The 26,828-nt window shown below is 43.9% G+C and overlaps 1 protein-coding gene across 12 annotated transcripts in view; it reads left to right on the top strand.

Annotated features, from left to right (window-relative positions):
- LRRC27 (leucine rich repeat containing 27) overlaps positions 1-26,828 on the top strand; it is an 801,922-nt gene that overhangs the window by 304,993 nt on the left and 470,101 nt on the right. For all 12 annotated transcript variants that reach the window (XM_078643471.1, XM_078643467.1, XM_078643476.1 and 9 more), the window contains one exon: positions 16,416-16,546. In XM_078643471.1, the coding sequence (XP_078499597.1) occupies positions 16,416-16,546 (131 nt within the window). The remainder of the gene's footprint in view (positions 1-16,415; positions 16,547-26,828) is intronic.

Genomic DNA, 26,828 nt, shown 5'->3' with positions numbered 1-26,828 from the left:
CTGGCTGGCTGATTACAATCTAACATTGAATCCTAACAAAATGGAGTTCCTACTCGTTCACCCCATTCCGTCTCTATTCCAGTTCAACACTCAATCTATTCTACAAATATCTTAAACTACTCTCCCACCAATATTAAAAGCTTTAAATCATCTGGATTAATTTGTTTTGTTTATCTTCACAACTCTGACTAATTTGGAGCTCAATTAATTCTTACCTAAATGGTCCTAAAAGTAGTAATCCAAGCCGCAGTACTTAACAGTTTTGAATATGGGAATGCAATCCCGTCTGGTATTCCTATACTACATTCCACTTCCTGAACAAAGTCCTGTGCACATGAAAGATACAAGTTGTCTCCAGGTGGAGAATTCAATAGAGCAGTGTTAACGAAAAGATTCAAACGATTCGTCTGGTAACAATGTAGAATTTAATCATGGAATGAATGTTCAGTACATCCAAGTAGCAAGTGGTAGACAAAATTAAATGAAGCCGACACGTGTTTTGTCACAGCGTGAATCGGCTGTGACTCATCAGGGCTCAAACGCAGGGTGTGCGAAAGAAAGTGTAAATGGCGTGCGCGGTAGGTGCCGCTCATTACTTGGATTTTGCTCACCAGAGGATCTGCTCCAGAACGCTCGTTACCGGTGCACTCCCTGAGGCAGTGTCGGCTGGTGGGAGCGCTACCGCGGTCGGCGGTTAGCTCATTCGCTCCCAGCGTGATCCTGCCCAGGTTGAGGAGCTCGACAAGGGATTCTGCCTGAGGAGCCTACCGGGGGACTGCGAGGCCCAGCAACCACCACACCTTGCAGCTGGTGCCTCTTCCCCCGGCGGCCACGCCCTCTAATCTCCACCGCTTATCACCTTTCGCGACACCCGCTCAGCGGGTGCCGCTCATTACTTGGATTTTGCTCACCAGAGGATCTGCTCCAGAACGCTCGTTACCGGTGCACTCCCTGAGGCAGTGTCGGCTGGTGGGAGCGCTACCGCGGTCGGCGGTTAGCTCATTCGCTCCCAGCGTGATCCTGCCCAGGTTGAGGAGCTCGACAAGGGATTCTGCCTGAGGAGCCTACCGGGGGACTGCGAGGCCCAGCAACCACCACACCTTGCAGCTGGTGCCTCTTCCCCCGGCGGCCACGCCCTCTAATCTCCACCGCTTATCACCTTTCGCGACACCCGCTCCGCGGGTGCCGCTCATTACTTGGATTTTGCTCACCAGAGGATCTGCTCCAGAACGCTCGTTACCGGTGCACTCCCTGAGGCAGTGTCGGCTGGTGGGAGCGCTACCGCGGTCGGCGGTTAGCTCATTCGCTCCCAGCGTGATCCTGCCCAGGTTGAGGAGCTCGACAAGGGATTCTGCCTGAGGAGCCTACCGGGGGACTGCGAGGCCCAGCAACCACCACACCTTGCAGCTGGTGCCTCTTCCCCCGGCGGCCACGCCCTCTAATCTCCACCGCTTATCACCTTCCGCGACACCCGCTCCGCGGGTGCCGCTCATTACTTGGATTTTGCTCACCAGAGGATCTGCTCCAGAACGCTCGTTACCGGTGCACTCCCTGAGGCAGTGTCGGCTGGTGGGAGCGCTACCGCGGTCGGCGGTTAGCTCATTCGCTCCCAGCGTGATCCTGCCCAGGTTGAGGAGCTCGACAAGGGATTCTGCCTGAGGAGCCTACCGGGGGACTGCGAGGCCCAGCAACCACCACACCTTGCAGCTGGTGCCTCTTCCCCCGGCGGCCACGACCTCTAATCTCCACCGCTTATCACCTTTCGCGACACCCGCTCCGCGGGTGCCGCTCATTACTTGGATTTTGCTCACCAGAGGATCTGCTCCAGAACGCTCGTTACCGGTGCACTCCCTGAGGCAGTGTCGGCTGGTGGGAGTGCTACCGCGGTCGGCGGTTAGCTCATTCGCTCCCAGCGTGATCCTGCCCAGGTTGAGGAGCTCGACAAGGGATTCTGCCTGAGGAGCCTACCGGGGGACTGCGAGGCCCAGCAACCACCACACCTTGCAGCTGGTGCCTCTTCCCCCGGCGGCCACGCCCTCTAATCCCCACCTATATAAGCAACACAAACTCTACCGGGACGCGCACGGGTCGGAGCCCGGGGCGAAGACCGGGCAAAGAGCGGGCCGTTTGAGGCCGTTCGAGGACGTAAGAGACTGGACTGGACTACTTTTCTTTCCTTCTCACCCGGATTTACCCCCCCTCATTTCTGTTACTAACAGTATCATTGTTTAGTTACAATGGTCGTCACTAGGGGAAACAAAACCAAAGCTCCGGGTAGCATAGGCAAAATGCTTGGTCCTATGGACGACTTCATCACGAAGGCGAATACGTTCATAGACCAAAGCATATCATTAATAGAAGAAAGGGTCTCCTTGGACCTGGCATTCGCCAAAAGATCCTCTTTGGGGATATTGGTGGACGCCAGATCGCCAGCCGTAGGAGTCCCAAATGCTGTGGTAAATCCAAGTCGAGAGAGACGCAGTTTGCCTAACACAATTGATCTATCAGTGTCCCAGCTCGCAGACTCACAGCTTAGCTTTGACCTAGAAAAAACACCGGACTTAGCCCCGCAAACCTCACCACAAAACTCCTCCATAGAAAAAATAATAGCAAGGGGAAGGAGGGAGGGGGCGATAAGCAAGAAAAGGGTTCTCCCTAATCACCCAACACCTAACAACCCGACCCATATACCTAGCGCCCCACAAGATCGATCAGATAGAGCAGAACAAATAGGAGTCCCAGTGTTAGTTCATCACTCAGAGAACGAAACACCTATCCCGGTAATTTTGGATTCACCAACCATCACACAAACCCATAAGGGTCCACATGATATGGAGGATTCCCAGCTGTTACTAAATAAGATAGCTAATATATTTAAACAATCATTGCAACCCCTAGAACAACGACTAGCGCAGTTGGAGTTACAGATCTTAAAAATCACAAAAACTCAACAACCCAACCATCTTTCAGGGCCACAAAAAATAGGGGGAAATAACACTAAAAAAACACACCCCATAAAGACAACAAACGTAAACCCGAATTTGTCAAATCCCCAAAAGAAGACACTTCAGATAACAATCCCCAGTGTACCCACCATCAACAATACACCGAATCCAGAGAATACACCACATTCAACTACTACACCGACTATACTTAGTATTTCAACAAACACTACCTTATAGGCTTCGCCAGGACCACTAATTACACCCGCCCCAAATATTGAGGCATCTAACAAAACCACTAATAAAACCGCCAATAAAACTATAAATAAATCATCTACCAAAACCTCGGTCCCTCAGACTTCAGCTTCAAATCCCTCGTCCGTCAGGGCCAGGAGAAACGCTGCCAAAAATTTAGGGCAGACAAGAGCTCCAGCAGACTTTCCACCTGAGGCTTCACCGTACGTAGTGGTCATGGCCGGCGTTCCTGAGCTAACAGATCATAACTCGGAACCTGGCTGGTCTTTAACAAACAAGGCACAGCATTGGCTGCAGACCAATCGACCGATCCCTTCAACCTGGCATGGAAGGATTAGATCTGTTTCCAGGGTTCCATGGGTGGGTAACACTAGAAAAACGATCCCAGGGGACTGCATAGTGATCACTTTTGAGGACCCACGTATAGCAGATTATATTTGCTCCTGGGAAGACATCGCTTCAAACGGAGGCATTAAAATTAAGTCACTTTCTTTTTTCTATCCTTTTAGGCAAATAAATGGACCTCCCCAGGAACAAGACCCTCCTTGGGCTGTTCCAGTCTCCCGACAGGATGATTTACCGAATCCCAGATATTTTGCCCCCCCCAGACTCTATGACCCAGATTATTCCTGGCACACAGTAGGACCACGTTATCAGGAGGGAGGCTGGGCAGATAGGAGACCATACTCACAAAGGCCGGTGATTAGAGACCAGTCCCGGTGGGACCCATGGCATAAGATCCCGTTGTTTAATAGATATAGTGGACTTGAAATGGTCGATTGACCATCAAACGAAAGTGTACCCACCAAATCGCTTGTACTCTCCCCCCCCAGGAACCTAAATATCTCTTCGGCACCCATGGATGCCGAAGTTGTATCCACAGCAGAACAATTACAAGCTGTGAGACCCCCGATTTCTATACTCTATTGGAACATAGCAGGTCTGCGCTCCAAAATTGAGGACGGGACCGCACAAAACTTTCTAAAACCCTATCAAATAATCTGTCTCCAGGAGACTTGGTCAATAGAAGAGCTGCACCTACAAGGTTATAAAACCTACTTTGTTCCAGCAGTAAGTAGTATAATGGGAAGACCCAAAGGTGGGTTAGTAACCTACATAGCGAACACTTTACCCCACCTAAAAGTGGCAAGAGTTTTTCAGGATTCTAACTATCAAATCCTCTCTCTCTCCTTTGCCAACAAGGAGACCATCTTCTTAACCAATCTTTATAATAACCTTGATGAAGACCAATTCATAAATCTCCTTAGTAACGCACACGAGAGATTAAAACAATCATATCAATGGAGAATTAGTCAGGGGGTAACCCATTTAATATGGGGAGGAGATTTCAATCTCCATCCATGTTTAACGACCAATCCACTCTGCTGTGGGATGGTGGATGAATTTGAGGCCCCATTAGTACACTTCACACACAATAAAGCGGGAAACGCTCTAAATGCCGTCCTCTCGGACTTGGATCTGCAAATTGTTAACCATCGTAATGCAGACTCTAATTCACTTAATCCAACCTATGTGGGTAGAGGCTACCATACAACAGTAGATTATATTTTTTTATCTTCCGGCCTGGTAGGCATAGCTAAGGACTTTCGGATCATTGGCAATTCTCTCAGCGACCACTCAGCCCTAAGGATTAATCTTTATTTACCTGAGCTCAAACCCCAAAACTCGGCTATAGCAAATATGCTCGCACAGAATAAAATCGAGATTGGTAAACAGAACGGTTACACAATCAAATGGGGGAAAATTAATCCTACCGTCATTACAAAAAAACTGATAATCCAGGCATACCCAAACATTTTAAAATGTCTGGATCTCTCCTCAAGTTATGAGGAAGTCCTAACGAACTTCAAACAAATTTTGGAGTTCATCAAGGATTTACTCTCGTCAAAACCCATAATAAATCACCCTGAAAAGAAAGGGTGGTTTACCCATAACTGCACAACCGCTCTAACCAAACTAAAATCGGCGCTCCATAACAAACCGAGGGATGCAGCCCAAATCCAACTCCTAAGGCGTCAATACATAGGTGAAAGAAAATTGAGAATTGCACAATTAAAGCAGAAACTCTGGGACGATCTTCACAACAGTGCTGTATCAAAAAATAGTGAGCTCTTCTGGCGTACAGTCAGAACTCCATATCTTTCTGACACTGGCACCCCCAGAATAGAAGTTGCCATAGATGAGCACACATGGGTTGCACACTTTTCTAAGATCTTTAAAAGTAGTTCACCCACAGACTTATTGCTCCCAAAAGCACGGTACCCCATCCCGCTTCTGTTTGATATTTCTGATCTTATGGAAGCATTGCAGAAAAGCAAACCGGGTAAAGCTCCAGGCCCTGACGGGGTCCCAGTGGACTTTTTAAAAAATAACCTAGATCTCTGGGCCCCCATTATAACAAGAGTGTGCATAGCGGCGACGAATGAGGGAGTTTTAAGTTCCTGGACCAAGTCAATAATGGTCCCCATCTTTAAAAAAGGGGACCGCCAAGATGTGAAGTGTTATCGTCCCATCTCACTGCTGGACTCGCTCGGGAAAGTAGTGGGGAGAGTTATCCTAGAGCGCCTCCAGCAGTGGAGTGAGGATCGAGGCATTATTTCTGATATCCAGTTTGACTTCCGTGAGGGTTTCGGAACATTAGAACAGGCCCTCAATCTCACTTTAATAATGGGAAAATACACACAGGCCAAGGCAACGAAGATCTATATGGTCTTTGTCGACCTGTCCGCAGCGTTTGACTGCGTATCGCACGCAAAACTGTGGACGGTCCTACGCCAATTGGGAGTAGAATCATCTCTTTTGGATTTTTTGAGGGAACTCTGTTCCGGTGCAACGGCCAGAGTGCGATTTGGCCTGAATGGCGAGTTGACAGCCCGTTTAGCGTAGGGCGTGGAGTCAGGCAGGGATGTGTCCTGGCCCCCTTCCTCTTCTCACTCTATACTAATGGCCTGGAGGGGGAGATGTTGAGGGGGGCTCAGGATCTCCCACGCATAAATCAGCGCCTGATTCCAGCCCTGCTCTACGCGGATGACGCCGTCATTCTGGGGCGCACACCACGCGAGCTTCAGCTCTCATTGAATAGGTATACGACCTTCATGGGCAACCTGGATTTGCGGGTGAATGTGAAGAAAACTTTTGTCATGACAGCAGGCAGGGGAAAAAAAAGAACAAAGGCCATTTACCTCGATAACCAAAAGCTTGAGGTCACTCCCCAATACCCCTACCTGGGCATCATGATAGATGATCAACTGACATGGAAGCCAGCAGTAGATACAAGGGGTCATCTCCTTAAGAGATCAATAGCCGCTCTGACGAGCTTCTCTCAGAGATTAGGAAAAAGGCCCCCAGTGGAGCTATTGAAAATTTATAATGCCAAATGCCAGGCTATCGCCCTATATGGTGCGGGAGTCTGGGGATACACTGATACTAGCTCCATCCAGAAGGCTGAAAACGTTTTCCTTAGATTTCTCCTAGCCACCCAGAAAGGTACCTCTACCTATGCCATGCACCTGGAATTAGGAATACCGTATATAGAGGATTTAATTAAAACTGAACCACTGATGCTGTGGCGGCGCATTTGGACATCTGATAAAAACGCGCTGACCCAATCCATCATTGCTGACTCGATGGCCCTCGACAAATCCTCTAAAGTAAAATGGCTTTCCTATATAAGAGATTTCTTCAAAGATCTAGGGTTTGAGAACTACTTCCTTGAACCAGAATCTATAATGGAAATCTCGAAGAGAGACCTCAAACAATTAGCACTAAGACACTTGGAGTCTCTAAGATTGGCATCTGAATCATTAAAAACTGCGGTAGTCCATGCAAATATGGTACAAATAGCCCATGGCATCCATCCGTATCTGTCACTTCAATTATCAACATACGAAAGAATGCTAATAACTAGATTTAGGCTAAACACTTTTTTTAGATTGGTTACGTTTCCATTGAAAAACTGTTGGGAAATTACTCTCCCACCTTGTCCGTGTGATGACGTATCAATACAATCCAATCTACATGTGATTATGCTTTGCAAATTTCATCAGCCGCATAGAAAAATCTGGTTACTACCAATACTGAGGAGCTGGGGACTGAGACAATGCAGGCCCGCTTTTCTTAGACTCCAAATGTTGGAAACTGAAAATGTCTGTTATTTTGTGAGCAACTTTCTAAAATGCATCATGAAGCACAGGAAAAACTTATAATTGCCCTCATTAACGATTTTCTGAGCTGATTTCTGATGAAATTTTTTATAATTAATCCTCTTTTATTTTATTAATTCTTTGTATGAATTTTACTGAAACTGTGTGTTTTTCCTTTCTTATTCATGCAAAAATGTAATGTGTATTATCAACTGTATCTTTTATGGTTTTTCCTTTGTGAATAAGCCGAATAAAGAAGTTTATTATTATTATGTCACCTTGGGAGCTTAATGCATTAATTCTTGCACTCTAGACACTAGTCAATAAATTAACCATTTCAGACGATTCTCCACAGCACCATCTTACTTGAAATTCCTGTTTAGAGTCAAAAACACATCCCTCTGAACTGTTTTTCTCTGCTGTACATCCACAATCTGAAAAACTATTCCCCCTGCTATCCACATCAGTGCCTCTCTTCCTGCATTAAAAGTGGAACTAAACAAGTCCTTCATACAGTCATTTCCTTGTGTCCTTCTACTAACTGCTGGACCTCTGTTTCTTATAGCTAGGTTTCTCCTCAGATTGCCTGTTTGCTTCCACCTTCGTTTTTGATAAATGTTATGTATTTGTAGAGGCAAAGCTTCCTGTAAAGTGAAGTACCCTGCGTTATTTGTACATAGCGTTGACTGATGTTACATTGTTGTCTGTATAATATTGTTGATGTTTGCTGAATTCTGATACCTGTGTTTCTAGCGCTACATTGGTTTATACTCTGTCCAGTGCCCTATTTAAGTTACTGTGATGTTCTTATGCTTTCTGCATGCAAGCTATAATACATCAAATAAATATGTAAAATGGACTGAAAGTCAAATAACAGATCATAGTGGTGAAAAAAAAACATTTACCCTGTAGTAGACCTTCTGGAAGAAAATTGACTTTTAGGGCTTAAGTGAGGAGCTGTGTTGAGTTTGAGAGAGAAGCATTGTTCCTGTCGAGAGGTATGTCATAACTTTTTATTTAAACATAGAGGACATGTTGATTTTTTTAGTTCATCGGAAGCCGTAAGGCAGGCAGCACCGAAATATTGTTAACTTCAAGAATGTATTAGCCAAATGAATTGTATACTACAAACACAATTGTACGAGGCCCCTTCTTGGGTTGTATTAAAAATACAAATAAAGTCATCTTGTGAATTAAGTCCTAGAGTATTTTCTGGCCTCCCAATCTTGTTTTAAACAATTACACATTGAGTAGATGCGGTCTTCACTTTGCTGAACCCAACAGTTCTTCAAATGTATGTATCTCGTTTTCATTGCTCTTAAGGGCTTAACGAGGTGTATTTTTTCCAAAACCGGAGAATGAGGGACGATATTTCTTGATTGTTTTAGAAATTTGAATGGAGTTCAGTATCTGACGAGCAATAGTGTAACTTTTAACGGTATACGAAGAAACACAGAGAATGTTCATAATGTTTCAAAAGTGTCAGCCTGCAGTGTTATAAACAGCACTTAATAGAAACCAGGCCTTGGTAGCTGTTTTTGTATGTTATAATTAGGAGAACTCACAAATACCTTTTCCTAAAACATTTGATTTCATTTGGGCAAATAGTAAATCGTATTTTTAAAAGTAAGAAATGCTGAATGTTCCAGCCGCCAGATTGTGGGTTTCTCCTCCATGAGGACATTGATTCGTTAGTACAGAGGTTTGCAAACGTCTGCGAGTCCGGATCGGTGCAACCATATGTAGTTCATCTGCACTTGTTAGGGCTGGAAGCCAAAATAGTGAGATGTTTCCTAGCAAAATTGTTGTAGTCAAAGTCACAGGGGCTGAGATGAAATCCCTTTTTAAAGCTTGACTATTTTTATGGACGTTACATTTTCCAGATAGGTAAATAACAGCATCATCCAAGTAACTATAATAAGAATGGAGTCATCAAAGGCAAGTAGTAAAAGTGAAGGGTAAGAGAAATTTGGCTTTTTGAAAATTATTTTCAAAGATTTATTGTTCACCTATTAGTAATAGATGCACCATAATAATCGTCAACAACTAGGATAAATGTTCAAAACTGTAATATAGCCGCTTAAACAGCTGCAGCTCATCCGCTGTAGTGGAGGAGCGTCAACCGCCCGCCCCCTTGCTGGCCAGCTGAGAGAATGGAGAAATTAAATGATAATAAAACAATATTATTGAATTTTATTTTTCCTCTGGACGGAGCGCAGTCTTTGGGGTGGGGACATGCCATGACAGGCATGGAAGGTGAGTGGTGGGCAGCACTACTGTCAGTGCACATGACGGTTTGGAGGCCGTCTTAGGACAGCCAAACCATCATGCGCATTGACATCACCCCAACCCGAGCTGTATTGCCGGGAGGTAAGAACAGCAGGCGTATGCTCCCAGTCCGATTTGGAGCGGAAAACAAGCCTGCTCAGGCCAATCCGAGCGCTTCTCTAATGCTGGTACCAGCTTGAGAAAGAGTAGTTCTGGGATTGGCTTTGGGGAGTCTGGGAGCCTCAGCATGTACACAGCAGGAAGGAGAAAAGTGTGAGAGCGGCGAGTAGCAGGTCAGTTATTTTGAGTTTTTTGTTTCTTTTGTCATCTGTCCATCCCCACCCAACCCCATACCCCTGAAACGCCGCCAGACCATCTGCTACTGCCTTTAAGTTCTGACACTCCCCACCTCCTTCCCCTGTATGTGCTGAACACCTTTTTTTTTTTAATTTAAGAGAGGTTTTCATTTAAGCTTACATAAATTGTTCTCCAGAAACGTTATCCAGGAAATATGCGTGCCCTTTTTTTCTCACATATTGGGGATTCTAAATGTACCGAGAGTTGGTACATGTAGCAACATTTTGTATTTTTTGGTAAAATGGGAAAATATCCTGCACAAGTACGTGTGTCATGTTTTTTTCTTCTATAAGCGGCATCTAAAAAAGGTTGGTTGGTTTAAGATTTCCATCTTCCATACCTTCAGGAACAGGTAAAGTTGTGAAAAAGAGCACCATAATTTTGGCAATTTTCTAAGTGGTAGTCAATATTTCCTATTTTTGTGGTTTTTACCTATCTGCAGTGTGTAGGGAATAAGAGGTGTATAACCCCTGGGTGAACTCAAAAGCTGTACATTTCTGAAAAGTATTGACAAACTCTCTAGGTTTTAGATACACCCAAGGATGGGAGTGTTCCTGCTGGCTCAAAGCGCATATACTACAGCCAGGCATTGCCCATGGCAAGTTAGAGGAAATTGGAATTGCAGTTTAGATATATGGGCAGGTGGGGTTGGGGGCTCGGGGGATTACTCTCGCATTCTGCTTGCAGGCATAAAAACGTCTGGGTACATGGGGGTGACAGCATTGGGCTCATAGATCTGAGGTGTGCTCGTATGCACTGTTCATACTGAAAACTGTCAGGGCCTTTAGGCTCTGACAGTTTTCAGGTTAAATGACAGTGACGTCAGCTCGGCTGGCATCATTGAAGTTAAAAAATGTATAACTCATGCTGCAAAGGAAGCTTTTTCCTTGCAGTCCAAGTTGACAGCATGAAAAGCCAATCCCTCTTAATCCTAATCTCTTGCTAGCACTGGAGAGATTCCTGCCCATGGTGTAAGGATGTGAAATTCACATTCTCCACACTATGCAGCTAGTGAGGTGGACATGAGCGCTTCTACACTTAAACAAATATAATCATAAGAACATAACACAATAGATAATATAGAAAAAGTGGGAGGAAACAGACTTTTCTCTGGTTCCCCCTCCACACTTTTTGCCACCATGTGGTCTGATGCTGCTGTTTTTGAGTCAGGGTGCACTGAGGCGCTGTTCCTGTTTTTAATTAGGAGATGTGCCTTGTTCCTATTAAAGAGTTTGTTTAGACACATCACCCTATTTTATATTCACCACCTTTTTGTATGTTGCTTTGTGTTTCTACCACTTTTCACTAACCATCATAAATTGGCCAACAATTGGAGGTTCATATTTCACTGTGGACCGCACCCAGTACTTACGATTTACTGTGTGGCATGGGGTCTAGATGATCTAAGGACCCGCCAGGCCACGGTGTGGACGGCCAAATGATAGGACCGATCACTTGGTTTTTTTGATGGTTATCCACAAATATTGTGTACTGGATTTGGTTGACCAGTTTGTGATTGAGTTTTAGACATCACTATTCTTGCATTCTACACACGTGTCTCTCGCTCTTTTCTCTTCACCCTTTAGCATTTATTGTATGGTGACTGTAGCACCAACTGACATAGTGAAAGACTTGTCAGTCTGGCCAGTATTATATTTGGCTTATAGACCTCCTAGGTTCTTGTTTGTGATTCATATGATGTTGCTGGGGAAGTGAACCAGTAGTAGGTCTTTAAACTTTTCCCTTGGACCCTTCTCTCCCTGCATGTTTTTTATAATCAGACCTCAGTGCCAGTGTTTCAACGCATTACATAATGTGTGTTGAATTGGCTGACCCCAATTGGTATAATCTGACTTATGTATATGTCCCTAGTATATGGACCCTAAGGATACCCAGGGCATGTAAGACAGCCCCCTCAGCAAGTGCTGCAGCACTGATTGTGCCGCCCTGTGTGTGACAAGATACAAAATGGCACCCAGCCTTCCCTGCAGCATGGAAGAGCAGTTTTAAAATTGCTAGTTCAACTTTTCCATTTACACAAATGGCAAAGCCCCCACTTCACTTAACAATATGTACATTTCTCCTAAGGAAGGCCTATGGACACCCAAGGCAGGGCGCTGTAAATTATTAAGCAGGACATACAGTTTTAATACATGACGCAACAGCAAAACATCCAAATTGTCGTATTTGCTGTGGGAAAGTTAGTAGCCCCATTTGCTATTACAGAGTTACCGGCTGACCACTCAGTCTGACTAACTTCTGAATAGGATTATTGAAATGGGTACTTCATAGTATCAAATTAATTGTGGCGTTAAATCCGACTTGATGCCCAAGTCGAATTTAATGTCACTTTTAAGGAAAGGCAATTTATAGAAAGCTGCCCAGTTTGCCCAGTTGGCTCTCACAGTTGCTGGTCACCAGATAGCTTTCTGCCCTCCTGGGCCCATATTATAGATAGAGCGCACTTTCCAAGTTTGCGCCATGGCACCTTAAAGCAGATGTGCCAGGTACAAACATGGAAAGTGTGCTCTATCAGAAATAAAGCAGTGCCCTTGGGCAGCCACAAACTTGTGCTGCCCCCTGAAAGCGCATTCAAGAATAATACGAATTAGCTGTTTTACAACTGCTCTGTGTTTCTCTGTGAAGGTGGCAACCTGCCTGCACTTTTAAAAGGATTAGAGATCTCCTAGGAGATGGGTGCAGTGAGTTACTGTGCCCGCTTGCAAGGGGATGTCTGGAGGGTCCATGGGACCCCCCTTCATCCCTTTATAGGTCTGCATTTAGAAGGCTCACTGAAAGTGCGCCACCTTTTTGTGGTACACTTTCATTGTGCCTTTTAAAGGCATTTTTTCCTCTGCGCCCATGTCAGTAATACAGCACAGGTGCAAAGACAAAGAGATTCCCTTATTTGCATGGGGCCTCGCCCCCATCCCAATTAGGGAACACCCTCTAATGATAGAGCTAGTTCTATATGTGCTCCAGCACTATCTGGATTACAGAAGGGGCCACACAGGTCCTTTCTGTAATACCAAAGTGCCACCGGGCAGGCAAAGCGGGCGCAAACACCTGTTGCGCCCCGGGGCACTTATGTAACACAGCCCTGGGGAGTAGTGTGCACTACTACCAGGCTCAGGAACAAAAGTAGTTTGCAACATAGGGAGGCGTCTTCTCTCCCTTGCAGGAAGCCACTCAGGATGTTGACCCAAAATGCGAGCTTCAAAGGCAAAGGCCTTTGGTGGGCAAATGGCAATCACACCCCTGAAGGTCTGCCCGCTTGTTCAAAAGGGAGGCAGGAGGGCGGAGAGTGTGAGACCAGTGGGAGAATGGCGGGAGGGGGATGTGAGACACAACTGTGAAAAATCAAGGGAAGCAAATAAACTGTAAAAACCAACTAAAGGAAAATTTAAATCACATTGTCACCAGGCAGTAGTCACCCGACTGCTGGGCTGATTCGGCAGCCTCGAGACTCAGGGTGAGGCACACATCCTGTAGGCTACCTTTTTAGATCGAGCCTAGCGCAGCGTGCATGCGCTGCTCTAGAAAATTACCTCTTGGAATCACTTCAGCTTTTCAGCAAACTCATGCGTGTGGCTAAAAAAAGCCACGCGCACAAGTTTGCTTAAAAGCTGAAGTGATTGGCCATTGCGTGTGGCTTTCAAAAATGGAAAGCCCGCAATTGACCTAAGGCGGCTGCATGTCCCGCCTTCTCTACAAACGTTAACTCCCCTGGCCTAGGGAGCTCGGGAGCTAGAAGCAGCGCGGCCGGATGCCAGCTGCATTCCTGACATTCGTTGTGTAATTAGCGCAGTCGCTTTAACTTTCGCAGCCGGGCTTGTTATGATGGCTACTCTAGTGTAAAATCATACTTTATGTTAGCAAAAACGTGGAAGCCCAATGCGGTCTGTTAATAACAATAGCTTTATAAATAACTCCTCGTGCCACACTTTGCCTAAATGGTGATAAAGGGCTACCACTGGGTTTTTAAAAGCAATTGGTGGGGATTGCTAATGATGATGATAATAATAATTATAATCGTGTCTCTAAGTGATTTAACAGAGTTATTATTTCTATTTTTCTAACTATTTTTACCATTGTCATTCCTCTTGTTAAACTAATATTATTACTTCCAGACAGAATGAAAGCTAACGGAACCGAACACAGATAAGCAAGCTTTGAATCTTGGGTTTCCCTTAAAGGATCTATAGAGAATTATATATAATTTCATTATTTTTTTTAATCTTTTTAATCGTCTTTCCTGTGACGCGAAAGTTCTATAGTTACTACTTCCTTTCTTTTACCCATTCCCTTCTTTAATCGTTGCTACACCTGCCCCTTCCTGCCACTTGAGAGCACTGCAGTAATCTTCTTTGTGGTATAAATTTGTTTAAAATATGAGAAAATAGTTTTCGGTTTAGAAAGCAGTGTTGTTACTGCGCCACAAAATAAATTTATTCTGTCATGGAGGTCCCACACCTCCAATGGCAGAAAAACACAACAATACCCATTTTCTACACGTTATTAGCCGTTTAAATCTTTGCAGTAAAATCACAGTACATTATCTCGTTAATACAGTCACCATAAATGTGGTATTGGTGCAAATAACATGACGTGATCTAAATTAATGTATGGGATGTGATTCAGCAAGGGCCTTATTACAACTGAATTATTAAATTGCAACCCCTACACAAACTCCTGTGCAGGGACAGCAGTGTAAGCAGTGTGAAGTTTATTGCACCTGCAGTTACCAGTTTGTTACCAATTCCCTTTGTTAAACTTTAACCGGTTAAACTTTTCTAAATATAATTAGAAGAAAAGACTAGTGTTGCCTGGACATGAGAGGGGTAGTGCATTACGAACCTGAATACACGTTATTCCCCAAAAAGTTAATTATCACATCCACATTTGCTTAAGTTCCCTTTTGTGCTCCAATTTGAAATGTTTAGAAGCAGGCTGAATACTGATATTAGGTACTACATAAACAATCTGACCTTTACTTTTGTTGACTTTTCTGCCTATCAGAGGCACACAAAGGGTGTCCTCCTCTGTTTAACTGTTGCTGTGTCTCCTGAAGGTCTGTGCAGCTAAGTAAGCAAACATGCTTGCAATGGGTCAGGTGAACTACAGAATGTATGTGGGCTCATTTTATTTGATGATGTTATTGTAGAACCTGTTACCCATATCCCACAGTCCCCTACAGGATGAGATAGGGGACTAATGGCACAAGTCCTGGTGTGGAACAAGAATGGGCTTATCAGGCCTACATGTGGTTGTGTGCATTGCAGTGAACCCCAAGTGCAGTATACACCTAACACTACTACCATAGTACCTCTGCCTGCTGCTCGACAGCCCAGGAACTGCAAAAAACAATCACCCCCCCCCCCCCATAATGACAGAAATGTGTGCTAGACCTCTTGACTAATAAATTACAGGCAGGTGGGTACCTGGTAGCGCCCCTGCAGAAACCTTCCATACAACTGTAGAAGAACCACAGAATACGGTGTACCGCTTGCAGATTTTCAAAACTCATAAATAAAAGGCAGTCATTTACAATACAAATAGCCCAAGCTCTCGCAAATGCGAGACCTATTGCATTGCAAATACTTGTTTTCCCCTGCTGCAATATGGTTTACTCCTGCTTCATTTTTAAATTGTAAAATAATAAATGCTTTTGCCCAAGTTTTCTGCAGAATCCCATTAGTGCCATTGCAGAATATCTGGGTTTCCGATACCAAGGCTGTCTACTTTTGATTGCAATTTATACCTCCTTCATCCACCCCTGTACACCAAGTGGCCCCATTCCTTTTTTGCAGGTTCCTTTTCATCCATTTTTCACTGGTTTTTTTTGTATTTTCCTTCCTCGTTCGTCCCCTTCTGCTGCCTTTCTCTCTGTTCTTCTGGGTGAAAGTATGGTAATTAAAGTAAGTCCCTGGGCCCCACCTGCAACCACTATCAGTCCTAATGTACCTTGTCAGGAATACACTTCCAAACGTCTCTAGTGTGACAAGGTTGGAGAGGAGTTCCTAATATCCTTAAACATGTTAGTTTGCGGGTACACACATAGGGCATTCACTCCCCGGGTCTACAGCTTCCTGTCTACTTCCAGACCTTGTATGCATATTTACTTAAAGGTAGTAAAATCAGAACCTTGCTATATTGTTGATCCTGGTGTAACGGAAGCACAACATGGGGGAGGCTACTGTCAGAGCTCTGATATGAGAACGCTCTTCACTTCATGACACCCAGAATCATGGGCTGTTCTCGAAGGTGAAACTATCCATGAACATATGTGCGCAACTAGATCTTCCCAGTACCATGCCTGTAAAAATAGTCACCGGCCACCACTGTTTAATATGTCTCATATTGCCTTTTCTTTACTTAATGTTAAACAAAATGTATTCCATTTTAATTTTTGAACTTGTTATTCCTTCAGCATTTGCACCTGCAAGGAAATTCCTTGTCCAGAGTTCCTGAGGATTTCTTTCAACAATTTACAAATCTTGTTTGGTTGGATTTACGATACAATAGACTTACGAGCTTACCCTCAGGAATTGGGGCCCACAGGTAGGACTGTTTGAGATCTATAAATAAACACAAATATTTAACAGTTTTCTTCTCGGACCTCTCTTTCTCTTGTCCCCGTGTTTCCTCTATAACTTGTGACAATTGTTTAATAATTGGAATTATCTTTGTTTCAAAATGTCTTGAAGTTGGCAGAATGCATGCTAGTGACAAAATGCGCCATAGAGGGCAAGAGGGTGAATCCCCAGCAAGGCATACTCAATCTTGTATCCTTCCATAGGTCAGTAAATTCAGTACCATATATTCAGTAAAGATAACATCTCTTATTAGCAGCAGTTACAAACACTAGAATTGCAGAATTCAGTGGCATATATAACACCAATTATTATTGACTTAATGAGTAGGGTGGGAGGCAGATTAAAGAGGTTAATGTGCTATAGTCGAGCCCCTGTGAAGCTTTTTTTCACACTAACTGGAAGATCACAGTTGAGAGTTCTCTTTCCACCTTTTGGATGGTGTGCAGCATTTTATGAGAGGATCCCTGGCATTGCTGATCCATGTCTACCCACTGCACACTGCACCCAATGATGCTGGGAGGGGTGCCTGGCACAGGGTTTATTTCTTATTGCACTGGTGTCTTTGCTGCAGCAGATACTGAGATGAATGCAGAATTCTGTCTTGATATGCCTGACGGCACATAACCTATTACTCTCTTGTACAGAGGTTTGTGCAACCTCAGAAATTGGTGCATAACACTGAGATCACTGCAAAGGACCTGCCTAACTCCAGCATTCGACACTTCTCAAACATCATCCTGGGTGCATGCAGTAGGAGCAGACCATGTGGCCCTCACATAAAATAAGCCCTGAGAAAGTGGGCAGTATTTCTCAGCTTTATCTCTGGTGGGCATTTGGCTTCTTACAGTACCAGCGTTGGCCTCCACCTTAATCTACTATGGAGTTTCTTAACATTATAATGATCTGGTAATCAAGATCTACTGCAACCTGATTAGCAACAACAGCTGCCTTTGAGACATTCACCTTCATTGGATCTATTGCTTTCTTGTTCTTTACGTTCCCTGACTAGTGAGTAAATCCCTTTTAAGTGAGTGCTTTTGCTTCTGTCATCATTCTTCATCCTGTCTGTTTTTGACTATTATGCATAGCATGCTGCATGTTGTTTGTCAGACATAAACAATGAATGCCTTTTCAAATTTGATAAGAAACCCATTTATTTGGTAAGGGTGGGGTGGGGTTGTTATGCTCTTGTCTGTCTGTCCCTGCTATTAAATGTGGTGGCCAGGTCATGTTGCCTGCTTCCAGCACCAAAGTCAATAATAATGCCTACTGCATTTATACTAGGATGTTCACGTGTAGATAGTATTTGCTAGTAATCTACTGTCCGGCTATGGGAAGACCATCTACTGGCACCCCATGTGTCTGCACTGCACCTGAAAACCAACAAAACTCAGAAGTAAGCCAAGACTTTATAAAATATTCCTGCCTCCCCTGTTAATTGCTCAGCCAAGCTCAAGGTTTCAACCTTTCCTGACCTGATCAAAGATGTATGATAGACCATTATACAATTGTAATCTGATTAAAAAAAGCCTTGATATGTCAAGCCGAAAAAATGAAATAAACTGAGAAGAAAGTGGTTGATGCCTCTTGATGAGAGACCATCTGAATAAGACGTAATGAAGGTCTGTGGAAGACTGTGATAAGATTATAATTTAATATTTTGTCTCCAATTTTAATTGGAGGTCCTGGTCCCATTGGTTGAAGAGGGGTACATGCTTAAAGCTAAATAAATGTATGGAGTAAAAGATAAATGCGCCCCTCTGTTTATGCAAGACATGAATATTAGGTGTCAGAAATGGTGGTATTTATTCGGTAGGGGTGCACCCTTGTACAACTCAATAAATCCACTGTGGTTAAGTCAAAACACAGTTCTGATACAAACTCTGCTCAGCCCCTGGTAGCTATAGCACATGCAGCAGGCAATCACTGGAGAAGTGAATGCATTGTCAAAGTAGTACCAACAATTTTAAAGTAAAGAACACAGCACAATAACATTTCCAAACCAATTTAGAAAACTAGACAAACATTTTATGTGTAAAATTGATACCAGGTTATCCAAATATGTTAATGGGAACAATTGATTTGAGTTTTCAGGTAAAAAGTGTGTAAAAAAAAATAATAAAGCACTGTGGGTGGACCTGGAAATAGGTGCAATGTAACGGTGATGCAATGGAGCAGAAGTCTTGACAGACCAAGTAGGTTTTCCCAGCCAACTATTTTACATAGTCTCCAACTGTTGGGAAAGCTTCTTCTAGTTGTACTCCCAAACTCCAGTTCATCAGCACAGTCTTATGGGCTGCAGGTCTCTCTCCAGTTGGATCTCCTACAGGATCGAGTCCTCTTTAGTCAGCTGGGCCCTTTTATAGTCGGGAGTTCTTCTGCATTTTGTGTTCCTTAAGCAAATAAATAGAAGGCTGATCACTAGACCCTTAGAGAGCAAGTCTGTCCCTGGGTGCCAGTAGGATTCAGCGGTCCTTAAGTCCCTGTGTGAGTCCTCTCCTTCCAGCAAGAGCCAGGAATCTGGATCCTTCTTCTAACAAGGCCTTCTCTTCAGATGGAGTATTCACTCGTACAGGAATGTTCTGAGGAGGTGGGGCGGAGTTGTTAGATTTATCCTGTGTACTAACTGCTGGTGGATAGAGAAGTTCTAAGCAAACACAACGAGATGGTGGACGGAGTGCTGAAACTTTTCAAACACTCACCCCCAGTCACAGATCTGGGTTGAATCCATCATCTTTCTTTAGCTCACTTTGCCACTCCAGTTCAGACACAGCGATATGCAATTCAGTCTTGACCCTGTGCCTCACGTGAACAGTCCATCCTGAACTGCCAAGCCATGTCAGCCCTGGACCAGACACAAGCATCCTGAGACAGGTTTCAGGCTAACAGCCCTCATCAGCCAGGCTAGCTTGAATCCAGTGGCAGAGTGAGCAAGGGACCCACGCAGGGGCATACCCTGCCAAGTTAGGGCAAACAAAGCAAACACAAGGAGATGATGTATGACATTGTTCTGCATTCTGTCCACCAATTATTGTTTTTGCAAAGGTGCAATTACAGCACCATTCACAAGTGGATTGTAGAAAAGTTAAATAGGCCATATAAGGAGTTCCAATGTACATATCCTTTTTAGAGGGGACACGCTGGCCCTTCACCCCTGTTTAGCAGTGGTAAATTTCACAAAGTTCAAAATCCAGCCAAAATAGGGCCCAGAAAAAGGTGAAAAATCTGATGTGACCATGTAGAAAGGTCGATTTACTACAGTAGGCAAATTATGAATTTGTTAAAATTGATATTTTTATATTTGTACCCTGAGTCCCTAGTTTGTGATCTAGGATTTTCTCACTTAGAGTATAATGTTTTCCCAGAATTTCTTAGAGAAGTTGCATGGAATTATAAACCCCCACCTAGGCCCTCATTACGAGTGTACCTAGGTGTGGTGCAGACATATCAAGGGACAGCTGGTATCCCCGCACCAAACTCTAGCGAGCATTACTTTTCTCCCTGGAATGGGGAATAATTAATACCAAATCCTTTTCTGCACAGTCTGGGGTAGCAATGTCTGCTCCCTTCATGCTGCTGCAGGGGCTGGGTGGTGTCCAGATATTGATTCTGTCCCTTGAGCTTCTAGTTGCAGGTGATGGAATTCCAGCTAGAGCTATCTTTCAATGTGAAATTCTACCACTCATAATCAGGCCCTTAGTGTTTTAAATATTGTGCTTTGATTTCTTCAAGTCACGTGGGCAAGTTTGCTGTCTCTGCCCAAACCATTGCTCTCAGTGTTGGATTACTGGATCAGTGCTTAGTCAGAAAGCCTGAAGTCACACTCTGTTGCCAACAGAATAAAGTTGAAAAGCAGAGTTGGCCCTCTGTAACAACAACTCACCACCAAGGAAAGCCTTCATTAGGAAAACCATCAACTTCACTGCCAGGGAGAGACATGGGAAAACCCTGGACTAAAAAACATATATTATAGCTCAATAACTTCCCTTCACACTCAACATTCATCACCAACACTTTCCCATCCCCTTTTCTCTCACACTCATGCCACATGCTCTTGTTATGATCCTGTGCTTTCACAACATACCTCCTGTCCACTTCACATACTTTGCCTTACCTCCACACCACACCACACCACACATACTCCATAAAACATGCCTTCCATACTTCACACATTTCTGTACCCCATTTCCTCTCCACATCTGTTGCGCTCCCTCCTTCCACACCTCTCCCACTCCAGTCACATCCCTTGCTTTCACTTAGGGGCTTGTGCTTTCATCACATGCACTCTTTCCATCATACCCCTTGTTTTAACTTCAAAATCATTATCTTCATTATCCATGCTTTCATCATACCTCATCTGCTCTTGGGACACCCCACATGCTCCAATCACAGACTATGCACTCCTGTTAAACTTCGACTCTCCAAACACATCCAACAGTCTCCCATCACATTTCACAGTCTCCTTTTAAACCTATGTACACAACTTTCATGCTTCCTTCACTTTTCTAGTCAGACTTCATGTTCTGCACACACCTTCTGCTCTTTCTGCACATCCACTCTCTCCCATGACACTGGTGCTCTTCAACCACACCCTACACACACTCCACAGACCACTCGGTCCCGCCAAACCTCACAAAATAGCAGTACACTCCAAGGAACTTCTTTGCATGGGCACCAACGCGCACTCATAAGGCACCATATCAATAATAGCAAACTCCTACAACTGTGTTTTATTGTAATTACCATTAGCTGAGTACGCCAGTGAGAACATTTGTGGAAGACCTCCTCACAGAGCCTTTTTAGAATATATAGGAAAAAATATGTGCTAGTGTCAAGCCAGGCATTCAGTGGCTAGGCCAATGTTGCAGATTTGATGGCATATGGATATTGTAATGGATTGTTCATGCAGCAACTTTCATGGCCTTGCCTTGCTGGGTTGAAGTCAGAAGCCCAACATAGAATGCCCAAAAAATCCTTTCTCTGTAACTTCAGTGTTGCAGATAAAGATATGCATGACATGAAGCTAAAATGAACACTCTGAAGACCATAGCCACAAAGAGACTACTGTAGAGTCTGCAGTTTTGTGTGTTGTTAGCATTAGTAGTAGGTGTAATCAGCCTTCCTTATAGCAACAGCCCCAGCAAGCAGATCTTTAACAATTTAATCAAAGGTCACAATATTTATTTATTTTTTTAGTTTGTAGAGCGCAAAATTGTCGAAGGGCATCTCTGCACTGCGGACAACAGGCAGAGGTAATGAGCAGATTATTGGTTGAACAACCAGGTCTTTATCATCTTTCTGAAGACTAACAGAGATTGACAGGATCTAATCTCCAGCGGGAGGGAGTTCCAGAGTTTTGCCACTGTGACAACAAAGCGTCTATCCCCCCAAGAGACGGTTTTGGTACGAGGTACTGTAAGATGAAATGCATTGGAAGACCAAAGTGGCCTGTTGGGGATGTAGGTGGCTAGGCGAGTTATTAAAAACTGGGGACCTATCTTGCGGGAAGCTTTGTAGGCAATACATAATGCCTTAAATTTTTTTCAGTTCCTTACCGACAGCCAATGGTACCTTTTGATGACATGTGAGATGGGTTTGAACTTAGGGGTTCCAGACAGCATTCTGGCTGCCGCATTCTGAACGGATTGAAGTTTTTGAATGACCCTGCTCTGTGCATTGGCAAACAGCCCATTGCAGTAGTCTAAAGATGATATAACCAATGCACTGACCAAGGTTTTTCCTGCATTCAAAGGGAGAAATGGTAAAATCTTGTTAATCGTTCAGAGTTTATAGAACGAGGCCGAAACCACCCAATTAGCATGGGGTGCAAAAGTCAGTCTGTCATCGAATATGATGCCTAAATTCCTGACCTTAGTGACTGGGTTCGGTGGGGAGCCTAGAACTGGTGGCCACCAGGAACTGGACCAGATGGGGGATAACTTACCAAAGATCATGACCTCCGTTTTGTCGGAGTTCAATTTAAGACAGTTGCTGGCCATCCAGCTACTGATGGCCAACATGCCCTTTTGGAAGCTGGCTGCTACCCTTTCTCCATTGTTATTTATTGCGAGCACCAGCTGGGTGTCGTTGGCGTATGATGTAAGACCCATCCCATGTGCCTTGATGACTCTGGCTAACTGCACTCCGACACATAGATGTTAAAAAGTGTCGGACTTAGGGATGAGCCCTGTGGAACACCACGCGGTAATGTCAGTTGAGCAGAGTGGAAGGTCAAGTCAAGTCAAACAAAACTTTATTTGGTTTGTTACAACCATAAAAGTATACAATTTACAGCTTATCATGACATTAAAAAGCATAAAACATGGCTGTATCATAAAAAGGTATTGCACATATCCACACACATCAACTAATCTTCCATATAAAATAGGAGTGTTATCATTCTAAACTATTAAAAATTAAGTGGAAGGTGCCTGGGTCCGGTTTGTGAGAAAGGATAGCAGCATGTCTTTTGCTATATACTGAATGCCCATTGCAGTGACACGGTTGATCAGAGTGGTGTGATTGACAGTGTCAAATGCGGCTGAGAGGTCCAGCAATATAAGTACTGCTGTGCCTCCTTGGTCCAGAATAAGACTTATGTCTTCTGAGGCCTTGATTAGTGCAGTCTGTGTGCCATGACCCTTTTGAAAACCAAATTGGGTGTCATCTAGCAGATGATGGTCTACTATATATTTAGAGAGTTGATGGTTCATTGCTTTTTCAACCACTTTGGCCGGGAAAGGCAGGCTAGCTATAGGCCTATAATTTTTGGTGTCATCCGGGCCCAAATGAGATTTTTTTTAGTAGTGGTTTTAGTATAGTTTTCTTCCATGCGGTAGGATATGTCCCTGAGGAGAACATTGCATTGCAGATCTCTGCTAATACAGGGTCTATCAGTTCAGGGACAGGTTCGAGAACAGCTGGTGGGCAAGGATCATTAGCTGAACCAGATTTTATAGTAGTCATTACGTTGGTGATTTGGTCCACAGTAACTTTTTCGAACTGCGCTAAGAGATGGTCTGAGGGATCAATGGATATAGGCTGATTAGTTTGATTTATTTGTGCTGAGATTTCAGAGTAAATATTATTTACTTTACTATAAAAATAGTCCGCTAAGGAATTGCACAACGATTGTGAGGGTACAGGGACTGCCACTGAGGCTCGGCATGATAACTTAGCGACTACTTGGTAAAGTTGTTTATTTGAGTTCTTAGCCGATCCAATCTGGGCTATATAGTATTTGCTTTTTTCTTGCGCAATCATTAATTTGTATTTAGCAGGTTCCTCCTTATAACAGAGTTTTTCTTCGCAAGTGTAGAATTTGCGCCAGTGTTTTTCCCGATTTCTACATATTTGCTTTTGTTCCCTAAGTGGTTCAGTGAACCAGGAAGCTGATGGGGAGTTCCGATTTTGGGATATAGTTTTATTTGGCACCAACAAGTTGGTCACATTGAGCAACCAGTTGGCATATCTTGTGGAAGCTATATTTGGATCTGACGAGACATCATGTTGAGTTGATGACAGGTACGTCTTAAACTGTTGAATATCTATATTTTTCCATGCTTTGAATACAACTGGCCCATTTACGGGCACGTTAATGGGCGAGTTGTTGTCAAGTAGTATGTTGAATATAAATGCATGGTGATCAGTCCAGGCTAGAGGCAAGATTTCTTTTAAAAGGATGTTTTTAGAGCTAGAAAAAAGGCCGTCCAGTGTATGGCCAGCTACATGAGTGGTTTCGGAGAGTAACTGTGATAGACCTACCAATTCCAAGTCTGCTAATAATGTACTATTGTCCTTATCATGTGTGTTTTCAAGATGGAAGTTGAAATCACCTAAAATGGTAAAGGTGTGTTCGACTGCTATAGATTCAACCAGATTACTAAAGGTGGCCAGAAATATCAACCTGGAAAGCCCAACCTCCAATTATAGGCCTACTGTAGTCCACCAACACTGGCAACCTGGTAGACCACATAGAAAACTCTACAATCACTATTTGGTGCAGAACATCTCTCCCTCATCTTCGCGGTGGAACACCCACATTGCTCTCTAGGAGCGCTACTCTCACTAGGTGCCACACCGCGACCCATATTAGCGAGACTCCTTAATTTCAAGGATCGTGACACTATCCTACAACTTGTGAGGGAGAAAAAATACCTCATTCATCTCCAGCTTCTTAGACTTCCCTTTGGCCGTCCAAGTAGCGAGACAAGAGTACCTGTCACTGAAAACATAAACTGCAGCGAGCAGGCATCCTATATGGCATGCTTTATCCTATGCAATTGAAGATCATGCATCGCAGCAAGTCGCACATCTTTCAGGATCCACACAGTGAGGCGCTGTGTGTCAAGCACGTCTTCTCCGAGACTTGCTCAGCATCACGTGCTTAAACAGCCGATCAGACGGTTACTTGAGTGAAGTGGAATGAGACTCTCAATAGAGAGAGGAGATGGTGCCCTGTGGGCTATCAAAATAGTTTAAACTGGTAAGACGTGCAGACCAATATAGAACAAGTTAAAACACCCCCATTCCATGGATTTCTTAAACTCCTCACCATTATACTGTACGGTACTAATGAGCCTCTGTTGAACTTTCATGTTGGACACAGGCTAGCAGGTAGACTGCATAGCACATTTTGTTTTCCCCCTGCAAATGCCCTGTATACGAGGCATTTGTTCACCAGAGTTCTGGTTTTCCTCAATGGTAAGCCGCCATTATATTGTGCTAACTATCACTAAAGGGTTTGCCTGAGGTTACGCCATGTTAGCGCAGGATAGGGGGGAGGTGGAAAGGAGCTCATTGGCAGGTTGGGGTGCCTAGTGTGGGAGGAGCATGGTGGGGTTATTTAACTACACAACAGCTACATGCAGGAACCACCACAATTTAGACAGCACAGACCGCACAACCAAATGGATGCCTGGAAGGACATAAAATCAGGTCATGCAACCACAATTCACGGTCCAGCTACCACTTGTTAACGAATAAGGACAAAGTGACACATTTGCACCTCTTGATATGGTCCGTCTGGGACTTAACCTCTGGAAGAGGAGACTGGTATTTGCATATCTAGACAGGCAGCACTCCTTCAAGAGACACATATAACAGCTGTGTGGCAACTGCTGCTTTCCTACTAAATGCTGCGGGCACAAAGCGTTTGCGACATACTCCCCCTGCCCTCCGGGCAGTGCACTTTTGACCAGACATGGCATTTCCTTAAAGATATTCCTTGAATTCAATAACCCGCTGGGACAATACAATGTGCTTCAAGCCATGATACATGGAAGCAATTCCTGTATAAATCAATACTAGATGCAAGGATGTCAAGCCAAGCAACCAAAAGCTTATTATTTGCTTTTATTTTCAATATCCAAAAAGATTTGTTTTCATTTAGGAAACATATAGGGGATATATACAAATAGGTGACAAAACATATATTAACACAAAATGAATAAATAAACCCACCTCTTTTCATTCACATTCACTCCTGATAGATCATTCGTACAGTCACACTCACATTTACATATTCAACACCCTCAACACATACCACATAGTCCTAACAGGCCAGTATAATTGTTAAGAAAACAGGCCCAACCACTACCCTAACAAAGTTTACAAAAATACATAACAATTGCTTGAGCAACTAAACAATTTTGACCACACAATCATTTACAATGTAACATCAGTTTTAATCATAAAGTAAATACAAATTAAATGGGAGTGGCATTGACAAAGGTCTACGCGTTTCAAACCCCAGTCATTGTAGGGGTTCTCATCAGGACCAACAACCACAATTTCAAGAAGATCCACCGCCGTGGACTTCCTCGATACTCTAAGTCAAAGTCTGAATTCCCTCTTGTTTTTTCTATGGATCCTGTGTATAGATTAATTGTAAGATGCCCCAGGACCTCGGCACCTTCTAGTGTTCGTCTGTTGGATCTAAATTAAATTTCAGTACCCCTCTCCGAAAGACGTGGGATATGTATGTCTCTTCCCGACTGTCACCAGCTCTCAGTTCTGGCGGCTTTCTCCACTGTCAGGCATAATTGAAACAGCTTGTACCAGCTCTCAATCGCTGCTAGAGCTGGTACAAGCAATTGTGACATTGGTGTTAATAAGTCTTTGCGGGCTATCTGCTCCACGAGTTCTGTAGATGAATCCAATATTTCCTGAGGATATCCACCCTTTCTGTATCTTTCATACTGTTCATGAATCAAGCGATCAGTTTGTTGTTGGGTAGATGAAATTCT

This window comes from Lissotriton helveticus, chromosome 5_1 (genome assembly GCF_964261635.1).
Source record: "Lissotriton helveticus chromosome 5_1, aLisHel1.1, whole genome shotgun sequence".
In the NCBI taxonomy this organism is placed as follows: Eukaryota; Metazoa; Chordata; class Amphibia; order Caudata; family Salamandridae; genus Lissotriton; species Lissotriton helveticus.
Note: the sequence above shows the minus strand (reverse complement) of the source record. Positions and strands in the feature narration are given on the sequence as shown.